At 37.7% G+C, this 20,342-nt stretch overlaps 1 protein-coding gene across 1 annotated transcript; it reads right to left on the bottom strand.

Moving 5' to 3' along the window:
• Positions 1-2,805: 2,805 nt before the first annotated feature.
• LOC143544157 (uncharacterized) lies at positions 2,806-19,108 on the bottom strand. The gene is made up of 8 exons (XM_077036311.1): positions 18,994-19,108; positions 18,729-18,855; positions 18,574-18,649; positions 18,205-18,528; positions 17,902-18,078; positions 4,065-4,116; positions 3,060-3,112; positions 2,806-2,961 (listed from the first exon to the last, which is right to left on the bottom strand). Exons 1-8 carry the CDS (start codon positions 19,106-19,108, stop codon positions 2,806-2,808), a joined length of 1,080 nt encoding a protein of 359 aa, XP_076892426.1.
• Between the last annotated feature and the right edge of the window lie 1,234 nt (positions 19,109-20,342).

The raw sequence follows: 20,342 nt of genomic DNA, 5'->3' as shown, positions 1-20,342 counted from the left end.
AGCGTGGGAGTATGACAAATCTCGTACAACCATATAACTTCAAGTGGTACCCGTAATCGGCTAAACGGTTACATGGTAAACATAACCGGCTAAATGGTTATACTTACAAATTGTGTTTTTAAATTATTTTAAATGCTTAGTTGGGTGAAAAATCCATGGAAATCCATGGGCACTCCAACTATTCATTTCTTAAACCATTTTCGATTTGATTTTTGGGTTGGAACGTATCGTCCGGGGTGGTTCCCGAGATACACCAACTACTTATATTTGATTCGTTGATTCGATATTTAGTTGAGTCGGTTAAATGCCATGTAACGCTCATGGTCCTAACAACTCCATTGATTCGATAATTCGTTAATTAGTTGGATCAGTTAAATGCCATGTACATGCTCATGGGCTGAACAACTCAATTGTTTATTACACGTTATTTGAATTGGGCCAACAAATTACCATGGAACGCTCATGGGAGACCAATTCACAAACTTTATGTTGTTTTATTTAGTTGGGTCATTCAAATTGCCATGGAAAGCTCATGGGAGGCCAACTCATTGATTTGTGTTTTGTTATTTAGATTGGGATCTCGAGCTACCATGGGAAGCCCATAGAAAGCCCAACCCAATAAAATTTTACTTTTGAATTTTTATAAACATTAGTTATTAAATTAAATATCTCAAAAAACTTATTCACATTATTTTCAATCCGACTCGTCCTCGAGTCTTCACTAGTACTAATTCATATACATACATATACATACGCATCCCCATTATTTCATATCAACTCATTCCTACAACTCACATGTCATCTTACACATTTTCATCCTTGGTCCTCGTAGAATGTTTTCCCTAGGAAATTATCGTCATAATCAGCGCTGTTCACCTGCTTCTCGTGATTGTTGTTCGTCTACTAGAATCGAAAAAGAGTTTGCTGCTGTATTCCTTTAACCAAACGACAGCCAATCTCGACAAAAAACTAATATACCTCGAACAAGAAATCTTACATTAACTCATATCCGTTAAAATATTATTTAAATTATATTTTCTTAATTATATCCATATCCTCAAACTATAAATTTCTAAGTATATTTAAAAACCTTATCCTCAACTTTAAACTATAAATATTTTATTATCTCTTGTTTTCCTTGATATCATGATGGTTTTCACAATTTATTTTCCACTCTATAAATCTTTAAAATTCAATTATTATAAATTTTATTATTATTAAACTAAATTATGTATTCTTTAAATTTAATTTCTATTTTTAAATTAAAAATTTTCCATTAAAAATTTGAAAGTGAGGAGGGGGCTAATTAGATTGCACGTGGCAAATTAAAGTTTTTTTTTATTAATTAGTATAGATTAACAACTTTGTAAGGGCATATATGATACTTTTAGTTTTGCTTGGTGTATATGATATTTTTAATATTTGTAAGTTTATATAAAATTGCCCCTTATTATTTTCATTCCTCAATGGATTTTTTAAATTAAGATACAGGTTCTTACTTGAGCTTCTACTAGATCTTGACGCCATTTACTCGTGTATGTTTGTTGCGGAACCATATTTTGACATACAAATATCAAAATATATTTTAAAAATATTAGTTAAATTCCTGTTTTGTATTGTTTGCAAAACATGTGTCATTATAATTCATACCCAAATCCCTAGTTGTGCTTTCAATTAACAATTCAACACTGGAAATATTTAAGATCCGTTTGGTATGGGGCAATAAAATGGATCATTATCAATCCATTGAAATGTTTGGTTACCAAATGGGATGAATTGAATTATTACTTTTTGTTGTTTGGTAAGAATGAAAAGACAAAATAAAATATAAATGGTAATGTGTGTTAGCAGGCAGTGGTGGTGGTGGCAATGGTGGCTGTGATGACGATGACCAGGAACGATGGTTGGTGGTGGTGAGCGGGCAGGTGGCAATGGCCCTAGTGGTCGACAATGCTGCCTTCCCCTCTTCTATCGTTCAACTCCTTGCTTTTCGCCCATACGGTAGCCATTTAACGCTACCACCCTTTTCCACCCGCACATCAGAGCCACTTGATGTTTTGCCGCCCTCCCTTTTTCCACTACACTCATTTTAAAATACGTTGAGCAATGGCCGATACTAAATGACAAAATTATGATTTCCTTTTAAAAACTTTCTAGTTGCGTGTAGCAATAGAAAGATTTAACAATAATTTATGATATACTAATTACAAACAAATTATGTTGGGGCTTTTTCTCTTGTTTACACTTCCATAGTGGGGCATTGAGGATGCCCAATTTTCACCCAAAACGCCCCAACACCGCTACAAGTGGGACGTTTTTGAAGTTTTAGTAGCATGCACGTTTTGTGGGCGCCATCGTCTTAGGCGCATTGGCACAAAAGGTTGGTCAAAGGACCAATCAAATATTTTTTTTTTGTTTACTTAAATTAAATAATATTTAATAATTAAAAGGGGATTTAATCACTACTTTTAAAATTGGAAAAGGCCTACATATCTTCGTGAGGTTGACATGTCATGAAAAATGAATGTTTTTAGTCCCTTATTACGGATGCTTTAATATATAACCCAATCAAAGATTTTTTTTGTTTAATTAAATTAAATAATATTGTCTTTACTCACTCGTCGTGAAATAAGCTAGACAAGAATATAGTGATTCTATTATCTTTCCTTTCTTCAAGCAGTATATTCATACATGTTTACAGAATCATCATACATTAAATTAAACTCATTTTAGAAACATATTACTATCTACAAGATGGACACTATAATACATATTGCGCATCAATCACTAATCTTTATAATCGATCTAACTCTTATTTTCGGTTAAATTGTGTATCGGAGATTTTCTGTTGGCTAGAGAATAATCCATTCCCGTTATATCTATGACATCCAGAGAAGTCTCCACCCTTCCAACTTGATCACGGGTTAACTTTAGGTCGGTTTTCGGGCCATTCTCATAATTCTATACATGATAAATAAAATATTTAATCAATAGTATGTTGTTTTATTTCTTTCATTCTTTTTTGTTATTATTCTCTCATATGAAGAAAGTAAACTAACCCTGGTGGCTGAACTTGTAGATATTGTTTTTGCCATAAGTTTTCTAATTATTCCTGCAAATATTAAAACAAACAGAAATAAAAAAAAATTGATTAAAAGAGAGAAATTTTGAGCAAGCGTAAATTAAATGGCATGATAAATTCACTTAAATAGCTCACCCACTTTTTTCTTTGAGCAAGCGTAAATTAAATGGCATGATAAATTCGCTAATTAATGGGGTTGACTACAAATTAATGGGCAAAAAAAAATAAAAAATCTGCCAAATGTTTAGCTCAATTGATGTATATATGTCCAAATTAGGGTTTTACCCAATGAGTCGAACCGCTAGAGAGTTACTTGCGATCGCTAGCTAAAAGCTCAACTGAACCGAATTTATAAACTCAAGCCTAAATTAAACCTCGTATTATATAAATACAATTACTTTTACTTAATATAATAAATATATATTACAATATAGATATTGTTACATAAATTTAATATAATTAAACTATATATGTTATGTGAAAATATATAAAACAGTAATTGCTTTTAGCAATTATCTCGATGAAAACAATGCCTATTATGCTTAATATCTTTGGTTTAATCTGTTTTAACTTTGCCCTTTATCCTAGTAGTCTTTTCTTCGCTAAATTGCCCGATGCCTATGCTTTTTTGAATCCAATCGTGGATGTTATGCCAGTCATACCCCTGGTTTTTTTTTCTTTTAGCCTTTATTTGGTAAGCTGCTGTAAGTTTTTGATAAGATCTTTAATAATATCTTATAGAATTCATGATTGATTCAAGAAAAATGAAAAAAATATTTTAAACTGAAAAACTTTGAGCCAAGCTCGAAGTTATAATGTAGCTTATTTAAACTAATCTACGTGATCTAACTACACCAAGTAAATTTTAGGGTTTTAATGGTGTCTAGGTAGGTGATGTCTTGGGCCATAATAATCTTCATGACTCTTATGGTTAATTACCAGTGGCTATAGGAACTTAATTTTCTCTTCTTTATGATGGTACCTGAAGGCTCAGTAACCATGGCGTATTCGACAACTGGAGTACTTGATAAACTCTGCAATAATCCGAACCAGATCAAAAATTAAGATAAAAGGGAAATAAAAAATTAAACATAAAGTTGACATAATTAAATTAACCTTGGTGATGAAATCTTGATGGTTCCTAGCTAATCTACTTTTTTTCTAGCCTGATACCTTCACAATAAGAGCATAAAATATTTTAATAGCTAAGTAGTATCCATTAATCCATAACCTCTTGGTTGTTGCATTTAAAATACATTTTTTTAACATATGAAGTATGCTTTACTAGATTTTTGAAACATTTAATATTAATGATTGTTTAAGATATTATTATGTATTTTCTTATATATACTAGTGTTTTAGTTTTAAACGAGTTGGCGGGTATCAACCTCAACAACTTGTTTAATAACGGGTTAGAAATAACAAACCCATAACTTATTTTTTTCGTATCATGTTTCAGGTCGTGTTAAAAATTTATATGAGTGCGTGGGCGTGTCATGTGTGTACATGTGTATGTATGAGTGGAAATTGAACATGCCTTGAGCTTTATTAAGGGAAATGTAGATAACCATGATATAGCACATCAAAGAAGGCTTCATTTTATCTTCAATAGCTCCCTAAATGAAAGAGCTGAGTCTGCAAATTTTGTAGTAATATTATAACAATATAACTTCTTGATGAAAGAGAGTCTACAAACTGCTGGTGGGTATCAGGACCTATTGATGCGTGGGTGAAATATCGTGTATTAAATGAGTTATACCACTTGTTTTGTGAGTTTATATGCCGGAAACATGTTTACTTTGTGTGTGTTTGCAATTACAGGTGTGCGGAGCTTAAAGGAGCTAAACGGGAGCACATGAGATGGAAAGGAAAGGAAGATGTTATTGCATGGAATGATAGAGCAAGTAAAGACGAAGACGTGGCCGAAAACGGGGAATAAATCGGAGTTCAGACGAAGAAGTAATGCGAAAAGCAAAGGTTTGGGTGACAGGTCACCCTAGCCTACGGTATCCCACCGTAGCCTACGGTGGGGTCTGCCACCGTAAGGCAATGAGAGCCACCGTAAGCTACGGTCCTCACCGTAGCCTACGGTGGGGAGACCGTAGCCTACGGTCACCAGGACGGGAAAAAGTCGAATTTTCAGGTTTTTGGAGCTATTTAAGGCCGGTTCAACCCTAGGCCGCCTATCTACGATATCACAAAATTCTTGGACGTATTTTGAGCATCTTTCCACGATTCGAAGACCTTTCAATCACCCGAATCATCTATGGCATCATCTCTTCAAGAATCAAAGAAGCTATTCAAGATCACCATGTTAGGCTAAACCACTCGTGACCATCTCTGGGTGTAGGGTTGAGTTGTTCATTGGATTGTTGGTACTCTAAACCTTACTTTTGGATTTTGTTTGTGTGCTTGAACATACTTTTGGGTAATCATTGAGATTTGCAGTTTATCAGTTATTGATTTTGGTCATCAACGATTAGGATTGAGTTCTTAGTGTCATTGGCCTAGTTATCTTTAACCATACAACTAATATTTCATCACTACCTTAGATTATAATCAAGTAGATTATTGTTTAGCTGTGTCAATCAATTGGATTAAGTTCTAACGATCATCATAGTCGAACATTTAGTCTTTTGGTTTATAGCTTCGAACAAAGGTTATAAATTCAATAGGTTTAGTCATCAATCTAATTTACTTCAAGACTTCAACCTGGAGATTGGTTACTTTTTAATAATTGTTTACAAACCAAAATCTTTTAAACCGCTTGACATTGTTTGTTCACTTAGTATAATTAATAATTAAATATCAAAATTGATTAGCACTTTCCACTGATTTCCTGTGGATTCGATACCTTACTTGCCCTTGCTAGTAAATGTATTTTATAAATGTTTTTGATTGACCTTTCGACATCAATCACCTATATATACATAAATGACGTTTAGGACCCACATAGCCACATCATATTGGTGGCCAAAAAGGTAACAATGTGTTAAAAGTTAAAACCATATCAATTTGATTCTCTTGTAGTTACTATTTAGTTAACTAGTTTAAGGTTTGATTTGAAGTGTGTATATTTCCACGGATATCTAAGTAAGTATTGCAAATTTTACATTGTATGTTTCTATTTTATTTTCTTTGAAGAAAACGATAGCTATCTTTTACTTTATAAATATTGGAACCAATATATAAAAATGTGATTACTATCTTGTAAATTTATACTTTACTAGGTTAGAGCCCGTGTTTAACACGGGTGAAAAATATAATAAAAATAAAAAAATATTATATGTAATACGTAAATTCAATTGTTTCATATAATAATTTTTATTTATAACCTTTTCTATTAAGCTTTTAATATATTATGGATTATAATTTTAAGTTGAAAACCAAATCTTGATGTTATTTAAAATAAAACATTCATACCGATATTGTTATATTAAATATTGTGTATATAAAAATGATTTATAATAAAATGTTGTCACATATTTAAAAACTAAATTTACGACTAAAGTTTTGTTGTAAAAGAAAATAAATAAAAATAAATAGAGAAACGATGATCAATCTTAAATGGTTAAAAAAATATGAGAAGACAATGTGATATTGTAAATTATGAAAATGTTAGCAATTAAATATAATTTTGGTTTTATACTAAAAAAGAAATCACACTTATATATGTTAAGTCAAGAAATCAAACACCATTACCATTATAGTGGAGTTGGTAAGCACATTTGGTTTGAAACATGAGGTCTTGGGTTCGAAACCCGTATCAGACAATAATTTATTTTTCAAAATTATATAAAGTCTTACGGATCGTGGGTTATAATAGAAAAACGGGTCATGGGTCAAAATATAATAGGAAATAGTGACATGGCATATACTTGGCATTCTATGTGGAGTGCATAGTTGAATGCCATGTAAACAACTTGTGTTGCTTTAATAGTATAGTTAGATTAGATATCTCAATATTTTAATCTTTCAACTATTAAAGTTATTATATTTTAAAATTACTTATGACATCATCCAGCTTTTTCTCTGACCACATTTGCTTTAATAGTATAGTTAGATATCTCAATATTTTAATCTTTCAACTATTAAAATTATTATATTTTAAAATTACTTATCACATCATCCCGCTTTTTCTCTGACCACATTTAAAATAAAAAAAAGTTGGTTTAACTAGTCAAGTTGTTCTACAAAGGGTGACAAAGATGAAAAGGATTTATAGCAACAGAAAAAATCATAATTCAAATTTTAATACAAAAACGAAAAATATAAAAACACAAAAATGTTTCCACCGTATTTCTCATTCTAAAAAAAATAAGGAAAAGAAAGTTGAAAAAGACACAATACTGAGTGAAAAAGATCGCGGTCTTTTTGTTTATCATTGTGTTTGGTGTTTATTTTTGTTATTGATTGTGTCTTTTTTTCTTTACATTGTGTCTTTTTTTCTTGATATGGTGTTACATTACTCAACATTGTGTCATATTTTGCCCGCCATTGTGTTATATTTTGCGATCTATTGTGTATTTTTTGGTTTAACATTGTGTTGTTTGTTCATATTCGGCATTATGTCTTTTTCGTAGTTTTTTTTTGAATGGGAATGACGGAGGAAACATTTTGGTTTTTTATTTTTTTCGGTTTTTATTTATATACTGAGTTATGCTTTTTTTATTATTTTTTTAGTAGTTTTTTGTGTGACCGCAAATTCTTCTCGCAATTCTCATTTTTGTAAACCTTAGCATTTTAACTCTACCCATACAATCTAAAATTTGCAATACACTTAAGACGGGTAAATCACATCTAAGAAGTTAAAAAAAATAGCTAACGAACAAAAGTAGAAACAATATGACTTATATTACCTGATAAAGAGTCAAGACATTATGAGAATTATATACACCTCCGGATGACTGAAGAACCGAGAGATGTTGCCTGTTGGTATAATATGGAGACACACAATATAAACATCTTTTTATACTTTGTTGATCAACTCCATAGAAAAAAAAAACAAGAAGGTTATAAAACCATCCATTCTGAAGCCCCAACGAGCATTGGTCTTGAAAATCAACCCATGCCCTTTTGTCACCCTATGATTCAGTTTGTGGGTCTATTCACATGGGTTGGTACCCTTTAGCCATTAGCATCGTGGGTTCATACTCCACCTCTATATCTTCCTCATGGCCAAGGGTGGCTAGTGTGACATCTGCCCTGATCCGACCCGACCCAGGTACCCGTTTCTCTGACCCGATCTCTTTCTTTTATTATTTAATATTTATACTTATATTTTACTTTTAATAATAATAATATACTTTTCCCTCCCGCCTCTTTCTCTCTCTTTCTTTCCGCCGTTCCGTCCCTCTCCTCTCTTTCCGCCTTCTTTTCCCTCTTGTCGCCGTCCCGCCCTTAAGCCTTCAACCCTTTTCCTTAACTCTTTGCTTGTCCTTTGGTTCTTCCCGCCTAAGGATGTCTGCAGCTCCACGCGCCAGACTCCTTACATGGAAGCCTGCGTGAAGACATCTTGTTCCTGCGATGCGTGAAGAGAACTCTTCTCGCAGCGCGCTAAGAATGCATGTTCTTCCCGCAATGCGCTAAGAATGTATGTTCTTCCCGCAATGCGCTAAGAATGTATGTTCTTCCCGCGATGCGCTTAGAATTCTAGTTCTTCACGCAGCACGCTAAGGATGTGATTCTTCCCGCAGTGCGCTAAGGATTGTTGTGCCAGCCTTCGCGCTCGCGCACTCAGCCTTCCCGCGCTTAACCCTTGTATCTTCTGTTTATTCTAGCCGTTTGCTGTTGTAATGTCTTTTCTTTTGTGTTGTTGACCTAATCTGCTTTATGTCTGAAAAGTTGCTTTCGGCGCAGCATGCGCGCCAACCCCATTGGTTGGCAGATAAAGTGACTGACATAATCTTTTGAGAATCTGCTTTTGCCATGCTTGACCAGTAACTTTATCTGTCCTCTCCCATGCCTTTTTCTGAATCCTGTCAGCCTTTTTCTCTTTTTCCCTGCTACCATATCTTTTGATATCTTTACTTTTCTTTTGATATCTTTTCTTTTACTTTTGGAGATCTTTTCTAGGGTTTGTGTCCCATAGGGTTTGCCTATATATAGTACTATTTTCTTAACACTTCACACACTACACTTATTATCTCTTCCTCCCTTTTTGCTCTCTGCCGTTGTCCTCCTGCCGCCTCCCTCTCTGCCTCCGTCTTCCTCCTTGTTCTTCCTGCTTTTCCGGTAATATATATTATATATAATAGTTTACTTATTAATTATGCTAACTTATAATCAAGACTTAAAACCAATCGTTAAAACAATAATCTTTAATTATAGGTTAACTTTGCTTGTTTAAGAGTTGGTTCTTGCTTTATCTATCATCGCATCTTTATCAAGTGAGTAATCTCGTACCTAATCCCTTTTTGCTTTTAATGTTATGGGATGTTCATGTGTTCATACAAACTTAGAGTCTTAAACTTGTTTATGAGCTTTAGTCGCGCAGTATCCCATGTGTTGAGGACGTTTACTTGGCTGTTTATTTGTATGTGTGTATCATTAACCGCTTTGTTCGGCCTATTCCGCAGTTTTCATGGATCCATTAGATGAACACGGGAGACCTATCGTTTACGGTTTTCTTTGTTTACACTTGCACAGATGTTTTTCTCGTTTTTGTGCTCAATTGGGAGCACGGATTGAACTATGAACTATGAGCTATGATCTATTTAGGCTTGATCACAATCTGATTGCACCCTTGTTAAACACCAGACATACACGTGTTGCGCGCAGATTTATTGTTATCTATGTATTGTATTAAACTTGATTTCTCACCAACACGCAAGTGTTTGACGTTTATTTTAACACATGTTCAGGTTTGCAGTAGCTGTTTTGGAGCTTGTGGACACATAGGAAGTTTTCTTTATTTTGGACCTAGATTAAAATGTATCAAGACAAGTTATTGCTGTTCGAATATTATGATTTATAATATATTGATTTATGATGATTTATGTTCTCTTGTTTACCCTGCGCATGCGCGAATGAATGTATTTATTAAATATTGACACCCAATAGTGTCACGAGTAATGAAACAATATGTGGCGCCCCGATGTATAATCCGCCTTTGGTCGGGGTGTTACAGATTGGTATCAGAGCTCGTTGACTTTAGGATAGGTGGTTAGACGTAACGGCCTAGAATACCTAAGAGTCCCTTCTCGCGCATGAGAGAAATCTCATGTTTGCGCGCTTATTGTTAATTACTCGTTATTTATGAATATGCTCGCGCTTGCGCAGTATATGATTTTATGTTTTATTTCCGCGATATTTCGATTTTTGTGAATTTCGATTTTTATTGATTTTACTTACATATCCGTTTGTTGGGATTGAAAATCCGAAAAGTCATGGTGATACATGAATAGTTGATTTTCAATTTCCATTTACGATTATGTTCTGAGGTTGGAGACTTGAAAAGTCATGGTGATACATGAATTGTCAACCTCCAATACTCATTTTCCTGTATGTTTTATATTGAGGATTGAAAAGTCATGGTGATACATGAATCGTCAATCTCCAATACTCGTTTGCTCGTGTATTTTAAATTGGGAATTCGGAAAGTCATGGTGATACATGAATTGTCGATTCTTGATTCGAATTTGTTACCTTTATTAAGTCTGCATTTAGGATCATTTATTTTACTTTAACTGTTGACTGTAACTGACTCCGTGAAACCAAGCTTTATAAGATTAAAACTTTGCGCTAAAACCAAGATATTAACTAAAATTAAAATTTTTATAGAATGCCTCCGCTATCTCGCCGATTTCAGAGAAGAGAAGCCTCGCGCATGCGTAGACAGCAACGTTCCCAGGAAATGGCCGCCGCGATAGCCCAAGCCTTGAGCCAAAACAATACCTCGAGTTATAACATTAAGTCCTTTAACGCGGGTAACCCTCCAAAGTTCACAGGTCTTGAAGGAGCCACCGTGATGCTCCAATGGCTCGAAAAGATTGAAAACACTTTCCTCCATACCCAATGCCCCTCAGACAGACGAACCCTATATGCTTCCAGTGTCCTGGAATCCAGAGCGCTTACGTGGTGGAATGGAGTAGCTCATGCGCGTGGCGCAGAAGCTGCTTCCAGCATGCTCTGGGAGGAATTTAAGGAAATTCTTACGCGAGAATTCTGCCCTCCCAACGAAGTTAAGCGCCTGGAGGAGGAATTTTGGAATCTTAAGCAGTACAGTGGTGAAGCGCGCGAGTACGCGACGCGCTTCCATGAACTAAGCCTGCTGGTCCCTCACCTTGTTACCCCTTCCCGCCGAGCCATAGAGAAATTCCTTGGGGGTCTCCCCATGGAAATTCAAGATTCTGTATGGGCCAGAAACCCAGTAACCCTCTCTGACGCCATCGAGTTGGCCGCTGTGCTCAGCGACAACCATGTCAGAGCAGGAACCCTGTTCCTGCGGGGAACAGAAAAGACCAAACTCACCAAGACTGTTCCTGAACCAACAGAAACCAAACCAGAACCCTCAAACCGTAACAACCTCAAGCGCAGGCGCAAAGCCTATGCGCTTACCAACCCGCCCATTGTCCAGCAACCCATCTACCAACCTCCAGTTTACGCGCCTAACCCACTGTCAGCCTACCCAACTCCCCCTGTAGTTCACAACTATGCCCTAACCAATCCAGCACTCCCTGCCCCGCCACCTAAGAAACCTTACACAGGAAATCAACCCTTTTGCCCAACCTGTAGACTTCACCACCCAACCCAAACCCCGTGTCGTCAATGTAACCGATGTGGCCGCGTTGGTCACTCTGCTGAGTTCTGTAAAATCCTTCCCGCCAATCCAATTGCGCCAACACCACCAGTTTACCCGCAGAACCCACAACCAACATACCAAAACCCACGACCCAGGTCGTGCTATAACTGCGGTGATCCCAGTCATTTCCGGAACGCGTGCCCGAGACTACAAGTTCAGATTACGCAAGCGAATCCGGTGAACCAGATTTCAAACCAAGTGACGCGTGGACGAGCTTTTAACATAACCGCGCACCAAGCGCAAGCGAATAATGACGTAGTTAATGGTACATTTTTGCTTAACGGATTTTATGCTTCTATACTTTTTGATACTGGCGCCGATCGAAGTTTTATCTCTCGCGCCTTCGAGCAGAAGCTCGCGCGACCGCGCAGCGATTTAAAAGAAGATTTTTCAGTTGAATTGGCTAATGGCGAAACTGTTTTAATTAACTCAGTGATTAAAGATTGCACGCTTAACCTTAACGAAAACGATTTTCTGATCGACCTCATCCCCATGCCTCTTGGAAGCTTTGATGTTATCATTGGTATGGACTGGCTCTCGAAGAATCGCGCCGAAGTTATTTGCGCCAAGAAAATGATTCGCATACCTCGAGGAAATGGTGATCTTCATATTTACGGCGAAAAACCCTCCAGTGGTCTTAAACTTATGTCTTGCGCCGAAGCCCAAAGACTCATGCGGAAGAAGTGTGTTGCATTCTTAGCCCATGTGGTTAAACCTGCTGAAGAGAAGAAGCTTCGCGATATCCCTGTTGTGCGTGATTTCCCTGAAGTTTTTCCTGATGATCTTCCTGGTATCCCTCCCGCTCGTGAAGTCGAGTTTCGTATTGATCTTGTCCCTGGTGCTTCCCCCGTTGCTAAATCTCCTTACCGTCTTGCGCCCGCTGAGATGCAAGAATTGGCAAGCCAACTTCAAGAGTTGACTGCTAAAGGATTCATTCGCCCTAGCTCTTCGCCCTGGGGTGCTCCGGTGTTGTTCGTTAAAAAGAAAGATGGATCGTTCCGCATGTGTATTGATTACCGCGAGTTGAACAAACTCACCATTAAAAACCGGTATCCTTTACCGCGTATTGACGACCTCTTTGATCAACTCCAAGGTGCCTCTTGTTTCTCGAAGATTGATCTCCGCTCTGGCTATCACCAGTTGCGCATCCGCGATGAAGATGTTCCGAAGACTGCTTTTCGAACTCGTTATGGCCATTTTGAATTCTTGGTCATGTCCTTCGGTTTGACCAACGTACCCGCCGTTTTCATGGATCTAATGAATCGGGTGTGTAGGCCTTTCTTGGATAAATTCGTGATTGTGTTTATCGATGATGTTCTGGTGTATTCTAAGACCAAGGCCGAGCACGAGCAACATCTTCGGTTGGTGTTGCAAAAGCTTAGAGCTGAGCAACTCTATGCTAAGCTTTCCAAGTGTGAATTCTGGTCTGATGAAGTACAGTTTCTTGGTCATGTTGTAAACAAGATGGGTATTCATGTCGACCCATCCAAAATTGAAGCAATCAAGAACTGGATTACGCCATCCACTCCTTCTGAGATCCGTTCCTTTCTGGGCTTAGCTGGTTATTACCGGCGCTTCATTTCGAACTTCTCGAAGATCGCTTTGCCTTTAACAGCTTTAACGCACAAAGGTAAACCGTATATTTGGGGCTCGAAGCAAGAAGAAGCCTTTCTAACGCTCAAGCGTTTGTTGTGTGAAGCTCCTGTCCTTGCGTTACCTGAGGGTAATGATGATTTTGTCGTGTATTGCGATGCATCCAACCAAGGTCTCGGTTGTGTTCTTATGCAACGAGGCAAGGTTATCGCTTACGCATCAAGGCAACTCAAGGTTCATGAAAAGAATTATACAACTCACGATCTCGAACTTGGTGCAGTTGTTTTTGCCTTAAAGATCTGGAGACACTACCTTTATGGTACTAAGTGTATCCTCTACACTGACCATAAAAGCCTTCAGCATATCTTTGATCAAAAGGAACTTAACATGAGGCAACGCCGATGGAACGAACTCATCAGCGATTACGATTGTGAGATCCGGTATCATCCTGGTAAGGCTAATGTGGTAGCCGATGCGCTCAGCCGAAAACCCTGCCAGCTTAACTGTATTTTGCCGCGCACGCAGCTTCACTTCGCGCCGATTCAAAGCAACCTTGAATCGCGTATTCGTGACGCGCAGCGCGCATCCATCAGTAATGGTAACCTTCGCGCCGAGTTAGCGTGTGGCGCGGAAGCACTCTTTGTCCCTAATCTGAGTGGAATTCTCTGCTATCTTAATCGCATCTGGATTCCCTTTGACGAGAATCTTCGCGCTGATATCCTGAGTGAAGCGCACAAATCTCGGTATTCTATTCATCCTGGCGCTGATAAGATGTACAAGGATTTGCGCATAACTTATTGGTGGCCCGGTATGAAAAAGGATATTGCTGTGTTCGTAGCTAAATGCCTGACTTGTTCTAAAGTAAAAGCTGAACACCAACGCCCATCTGGTTTGCTCGAACAACCAGAAATTCCTACGTGGAAATGGGAATGTGTAGCGATGGACTTTATTACCAAGTTACCTTTGACAGCAAGCAAACATGATAGCATTTGGGTAATAGTGGATCGTTTGACTAAGTCTGCTCACTTTCTGCCCATTCGTGAAAACTACCGTGTTGAGCAACTCGCGCAGCTTTATGTCAAAGAGATTGTCTGCCGCCATGGTACTCCTTTGAGAATCATATCCGATCGCGATGGCCGTTTTATATCTCGCTTTTGGAAATCTCTCCAATCTGCGCTAGGAACTCGCTTGGACATGAGTACGGCATATCATCCCCAGACTGACGGTCAGTCTGAGCGAACTATTCAGACTCTTGAGGATATGCTCCGATCTTGTGTTCTTGATTTTGGAGGTAATTGGGATTCGCACCTGCCTTTGATCGAGTTCTCTTATAATAACAGCTATCATTCCAGTATCGGTATGGCCCCATTTGAAGCACTTTACGGTCGTAAGTGCCGCTCCCCGATCTGTTGGAGCGAAGTGGGTGAAACTCAAATCACAGGACCCGAACTTGTTCAAGAGACAACCGATAAAATCGCCAAGATCCGTGATCATCTGCTGACTGCCAGAAGCCGACAGAAGAGTTACGCGGATCGTAGGCGGAAGCCTCTCGAATTTCAAGTTGGTGATCTTGTTCTCCTCAAGGTGTCGCCCTGGAAAGGTGTTGTCCGCTTTGGGAAGAAAGGTAAGCTTGCTCCTCGTTATGTTGGTCCATTCAAGATTCTCGCGCGTGTGGGAAAAGTTGCCTACAGACTTGACCTGCCGCCCGCGCTCAGTAATGTGCATCCAACGTTCCATGTATCCAATCTCAAGAAGTGTTTAGCTGACGAGAACCTTCACATTCCACTTGGTGAAGTTCAAGTTGATGAAACTATGCATTTCGTTGAGAAGCCTGTTGAGATTATGGATCGCGAGGTTAAGCAAACCAAGCGCAGTCGTATCCCTATCGTGAAAGTTCGCTGGGAGTCCAAGCGCGGAGCCGAGTTTACATGGGAAAGGGAAGATCAAATGAAGATCAAGTACCCGCACCTGTTCTCTGCGCAACCTACTTCGAGATAAATTTCGGGACGAAATTTCTTAAAGTAGGGGAGACTGTGACATCTGCCCTGATCCGACCCGACCCAGGTACCCGTTTCTCTGACCCGATCTCTTTCTTTTATTATTTAATATTTATACTTATATTTTACTTTTAATAATAATAATATACTTTTCCCTCCCGCCTCTTTCTCTCTCTTTCTTTCCGCCGTTCCGTCCCTCTCCTCTCTTTCCGCCTTCTTTTCCCTCTTGTCGCCGTCCCGCCCTTAAGCCTTCAACCCTTTTCCTTAACTCTTTGCTTGTCCTTTGGTTCTTCCCGCCTAAGGATGTCTGCAGCTCCACGCGCCAGACTCCTTACATGGAAGCCTGCGTGAAGACATCTTGTTCCTGCGATGCGTGAAGAGAACTCTTCTCGCAGCGCGCTAAGAATGCATGTTCTTCCCGCAATGCGCTAAGAATGTATGTTCTTCCCGCAATGCGCTAAGAATGTATGTTCTTCCCGCGATGCGCTTAGAATTCTAGTTCTTCACGCAGCACGCTAAGGATGTGATTCTTCCCGCAGTGCGCTAAGGATTGTTGTGCCAGCCTTCGCGCTCGCGCACTCAGCCTTCCCGCGCTTAACCCTTGTATCTTCTGTTTATTCTAGCCGTTTGCTGTTGTAATGTCTTTTCTTTTGTGTTGTTGACCTAATCTGCTTTATGTCTGAAAAGTTGCTTTCGGCGCAGCATGCGCGCCAACCCCATTGGTTGGCAGATAAAGTGACTGACATAATCTTTTGAGAATCTGCTTTTGCCATGCTTGACCAGTAACTTTATCTGTCCTCTCCCATGCCTTTTTCTGAATCCTGTCAGCCTTTTTCTCTTTTTCCCTGCTACCATATCTTTTGATATCTTTACTTTTCTTTTGATATCTTTTCTTTTACTTTTGGAGATCTTTTCTAGGGTTTGTGTCCCCTAGGGTTTGCCTATATATAGTACTATTTTCTTAACACTTCACACACTACACTTATTATCTCTTCCTCCCTTTTTGCTCTCTGCCGTTGTCCTCCTGCCGCCTCCCTCTCTGCCTCCGTCTTCCTCCTTGTTCTTCCTGCTTTTCCGGTAATATATATTATATATAATAGTTTACTTATTAATTATGCTAACTTATAATCAAGACTTAAAACCAATCGTTAAAACAATAATCTTTAATTATAGGTTAACTTTGCTTGTTTAAGAGTTGGTTCTTGCTTTATCTATCATCGCATCTTTATCAAGTGAGTAATCTCGTACCTAATCCCTTTTTGCTTTTAATGTTATGGGATGTTCATGTGTTCATACAAACTTAGAGTCTTAAACTTGTTTATGAGCTTTAGTCGCGCAGTATCCCATGTGTTGAGGACGTTTACTTGGCTGTTTATTTGTATGTGTGTATCATTAACCGCTTTGTTCGGCCTATTCCGCAGTTTTCATGGATCCATTAGATGAACACTGGAGACCTATCGTTTACGGTTTTCTTTGTTTACACTTGCACAGATGTTTTTCTCGTTTTTGTGCTCAATTGGGAGCACGGATTGAACTATGAACTATGAGCTATGATCTATTTAGGCTTGATCACAATCTGATTGCACCCTTGTTAAACACCAGACATACACGTGTTGCGCGCAGATTTATTGTTATCTATGTATTGTATTAAACTTGATTTCTCACCAACACGCAAGTGTTTGACGTTTATTTTAACACATGTTCAGGTTTGCAGTAGCTGTTTTGGAGCTTGTGGACACATAGGAAGTTTTCTTTATTTTGGACCTAGATTAAAATGTATCAAGACAAGTTATTGCTGTTCGAATATTATGATTTATAATATATTGATTTATGATGATTTATGTTCTCTTGTTTACCCTGCGCATGCGCGAATGAATGTATTTATTAAATATTGACACCCAATAGTGTCACGAGTAATGAAACAATATGTGGCGCCCCGATGTATAATCCGCCTTTGGTCGGGGTGTTACAGCTAGTTTGCCCTTCAACTAATAGGCCATAGTCAGTGGCGGATCCAGGAATTTTTTTCGGGTAGTGCACTACTTATAGATGCTTCAATTTCAAAGAGTCTGACATAAAAAAATTCCGGGTCGGTTTGGGGTTCGGGTCGGTTCGATAGTTTGGGCAAAGTTCATAACACAATAAAAATACGATAAAATAATAAAAGAGGCACCGTGATTAGAAATTAAAAAACACATAGTAGAAATACAATAGTTTTACGAATTAAAAAAAAAACAAACACTTATAGTTGTTCCCTACGAGTCTTCATCTTTTGAAATCGTTGCATTACTTCTTCAACCGTCACTTGTTGGAGGAATTCCCTTTCAATGTAACAAATGCAAGAATGTTCATGTATCCATCCCCATCCTATTACGCAAATCCGTTTTCACATTCTTCATTGAAGAAAAGCATTTTTCAACACTTACTGTTGCAACCGGCAAAACTAATGATAACTTTATTAAACGATAGACTAACGGATAATCAACGTGTAATCTTGTTTTCACCATCATTTTGGCAAGATCACCTAACCCACTCAAGTTGGCAAACCGCTTATCTTCTTTCACATTAGTAGTGTAGTGGCCAAGTTCATATACAAGCCTCTCCTGTTCATCAAAAACAAAATCACATGGATACATCTCGGCCAACATTAACAAGTTTACTTTACTAAAGGCACTAAAATTACAAGACTGGCTCAAAGAACTCATATTAGTAAGCAATTTAGTGGTTACCTCATTAAAGCAGTTTCCAGGCTCTTGAATTTGCATATCAAGAATTGTGTTGAAATTATTAACCACATAATGGTGACGATTGGTGATACCGGTCTTCTTTCTTCGATATTTCGGATCAACATACTCGGCTTCCATATCAACCACTTCAATATCATATTTATCACAGAAGGATGTGACATCTTCCAAAAGCGAGTCAAAACCCTCAAGTCGATAACTTTTTAGGGCTTCATCAGTTAACTTAACTAGCTTAACTACATTCAATATATCTTGATCTTTTCTTTGAAGTGCTTGACACAAAGTGTTAGTAACACCCAAGATGTATTTCTTCAAATGTATATAAAATACAAAACTAAAAGTTTTCATGTATACTTGAAGTCCGTATGCTTCACTTTTGTGATCTGAAAACTCTCCCGAATTTTCAATATATTCAAGCACGTCAATAACACTAGGATATAAAGTAAGCACACGAAGAATTGTTTTTTTCATGAGAACTCCAACGTGTATCCCCAGCTCTTGCAAGTGACATTTCTTGATTCTTTCCACTTCCGGTTTCAACTTCCGGATTCAATCCCAATCTTTCTCTTTGATTCTCTCTTATCAAATCTATTCTTTTACAAGATGCACTGACAACATTTTTTAAATTTGCTAATTCTTTAAAACATTTAAAAATCTTATGATGTTTGGTTGCAAGACCCACAACAACAAGTTGAAGTTGGTGAGCAAAACAGTGAACATAATATGCTAAAGAATTTTCTTTCAAAATTAAAGCCTTCAAACCATTAAACTCACCGGACATATTGCTTGCGCCGTCATATCCTTTGCCTCTAACCCTACCAATACTCAAACTGTGGCGAGCAAATAATTTATCGATTGTAGCTTTAAGAGATAACGCGGTTGTTTCCATAACATGAACAAGGCCAATAAATCACTCCTTCACAAATCCTAATTTGTCAATATATCTTAAAACCACGGCCATTTGTTCCTTTTTAGAAATATCTCTCGATTCATCAACTAATATGGAAAAGACATCATCACCAAGTTCTTCAAATATCTTCTTTAATACTTCTTCGGCAAAACAATTACAAAGTTCTTTTTGGATTGATGAAGACGTCATTTGGTTATTCCCGGGAGCATTACCTAATATAACCTTACCAATTTCTTCATTTAGTTCTCCAAACACTTTTAAGAACTCGATAAAATTACCTCTGTAAAGAGATTTTTCAGACTCATCATGACTACGAAAAGCTAACGAACCATTCAACAATGCTTTGGTAAGTCTAGCCGAAGCATGTAATCAGATTCTATATTGTTTTTTATGTAAATTTGTTCCTTTGTCAATGGCCACATGTATAGATTGAGCTTGGTTAAGCAAGTCTTCCCCCTTTTTACGCGCTTTGTTGTGAAAACTATTGCACTTACCAACATGATTACTAAATTTCTCCCGACACCTATTCCAACATCGCAATCCTTCACTTAGAAATGCATCATTTTGTCCACTTTCCTTAAACAAGTAACAATGTAAACAATACACTTTATCCGCTTTGACACTATATTCCAACTAATTTCCATATTCACTAGTGTACCATTCCTCATTAAAACGCCTTAATTTACCACTAAAATTTGTTAGAGGAAAATCATGCCCAGTTGGTTGACACGGACCTCTAAGTAGATATGCCCGTCTAATTTCATCTTTTTGACTTGGGTGATAAGATGAAATTGGTTGCCTTTCGGAAGGATCCCATAGAAGATCATCCAAATTTATTTTTAATGGTTTACTACTTGAAGATGATGATCCAAGGTTTGATGGTTCTCTTTGGAAATATCTCGTGATGTTCATAATACCTACAAATCAACAATTACAAACTAACAAATTAAAAACTAAGAAACTAACAAATTAAAACTAAATTTAACAAATAACTTAACAACTAACAACAATAAAAAAACAATTAACAAGAACAAGTAATTAGCATTTAACAAATGAATGTGAACATACCTTTAAAGTGGGAAGATTCGAGATTTCGAGCTTTGTAGAAGGCTGAAGGCAGAGCCGCAGAGCTCTCTGGAGTGTGGATGGCTGGAAAAGGAGAGCGCCGGCGGGCAGCGGCGCTGCGGTGGTCGGCGGTGGTCGGACTGTCGGA

The sequence above is a fragment of the Bidens hawaiensis genome, unplaced genomic scaffold, assembly GCF_021521415.1.
Source record: "Bidens hawaiensis isolate Kalapana, Puna unplaced genomic scaffold, B.hawaiensis_p1.1 tig00013437_1, whole genome shotgun sequence".
NCBI lineage: Eukaryota > Viridiplantae > Streptophyta > Magnoliopsida > Asterales > Asteraceae > Bidens > Bidens hawaiensis.
This window is presented reverse-complemented; position numbering and strand designations above follow the sequence as displayed.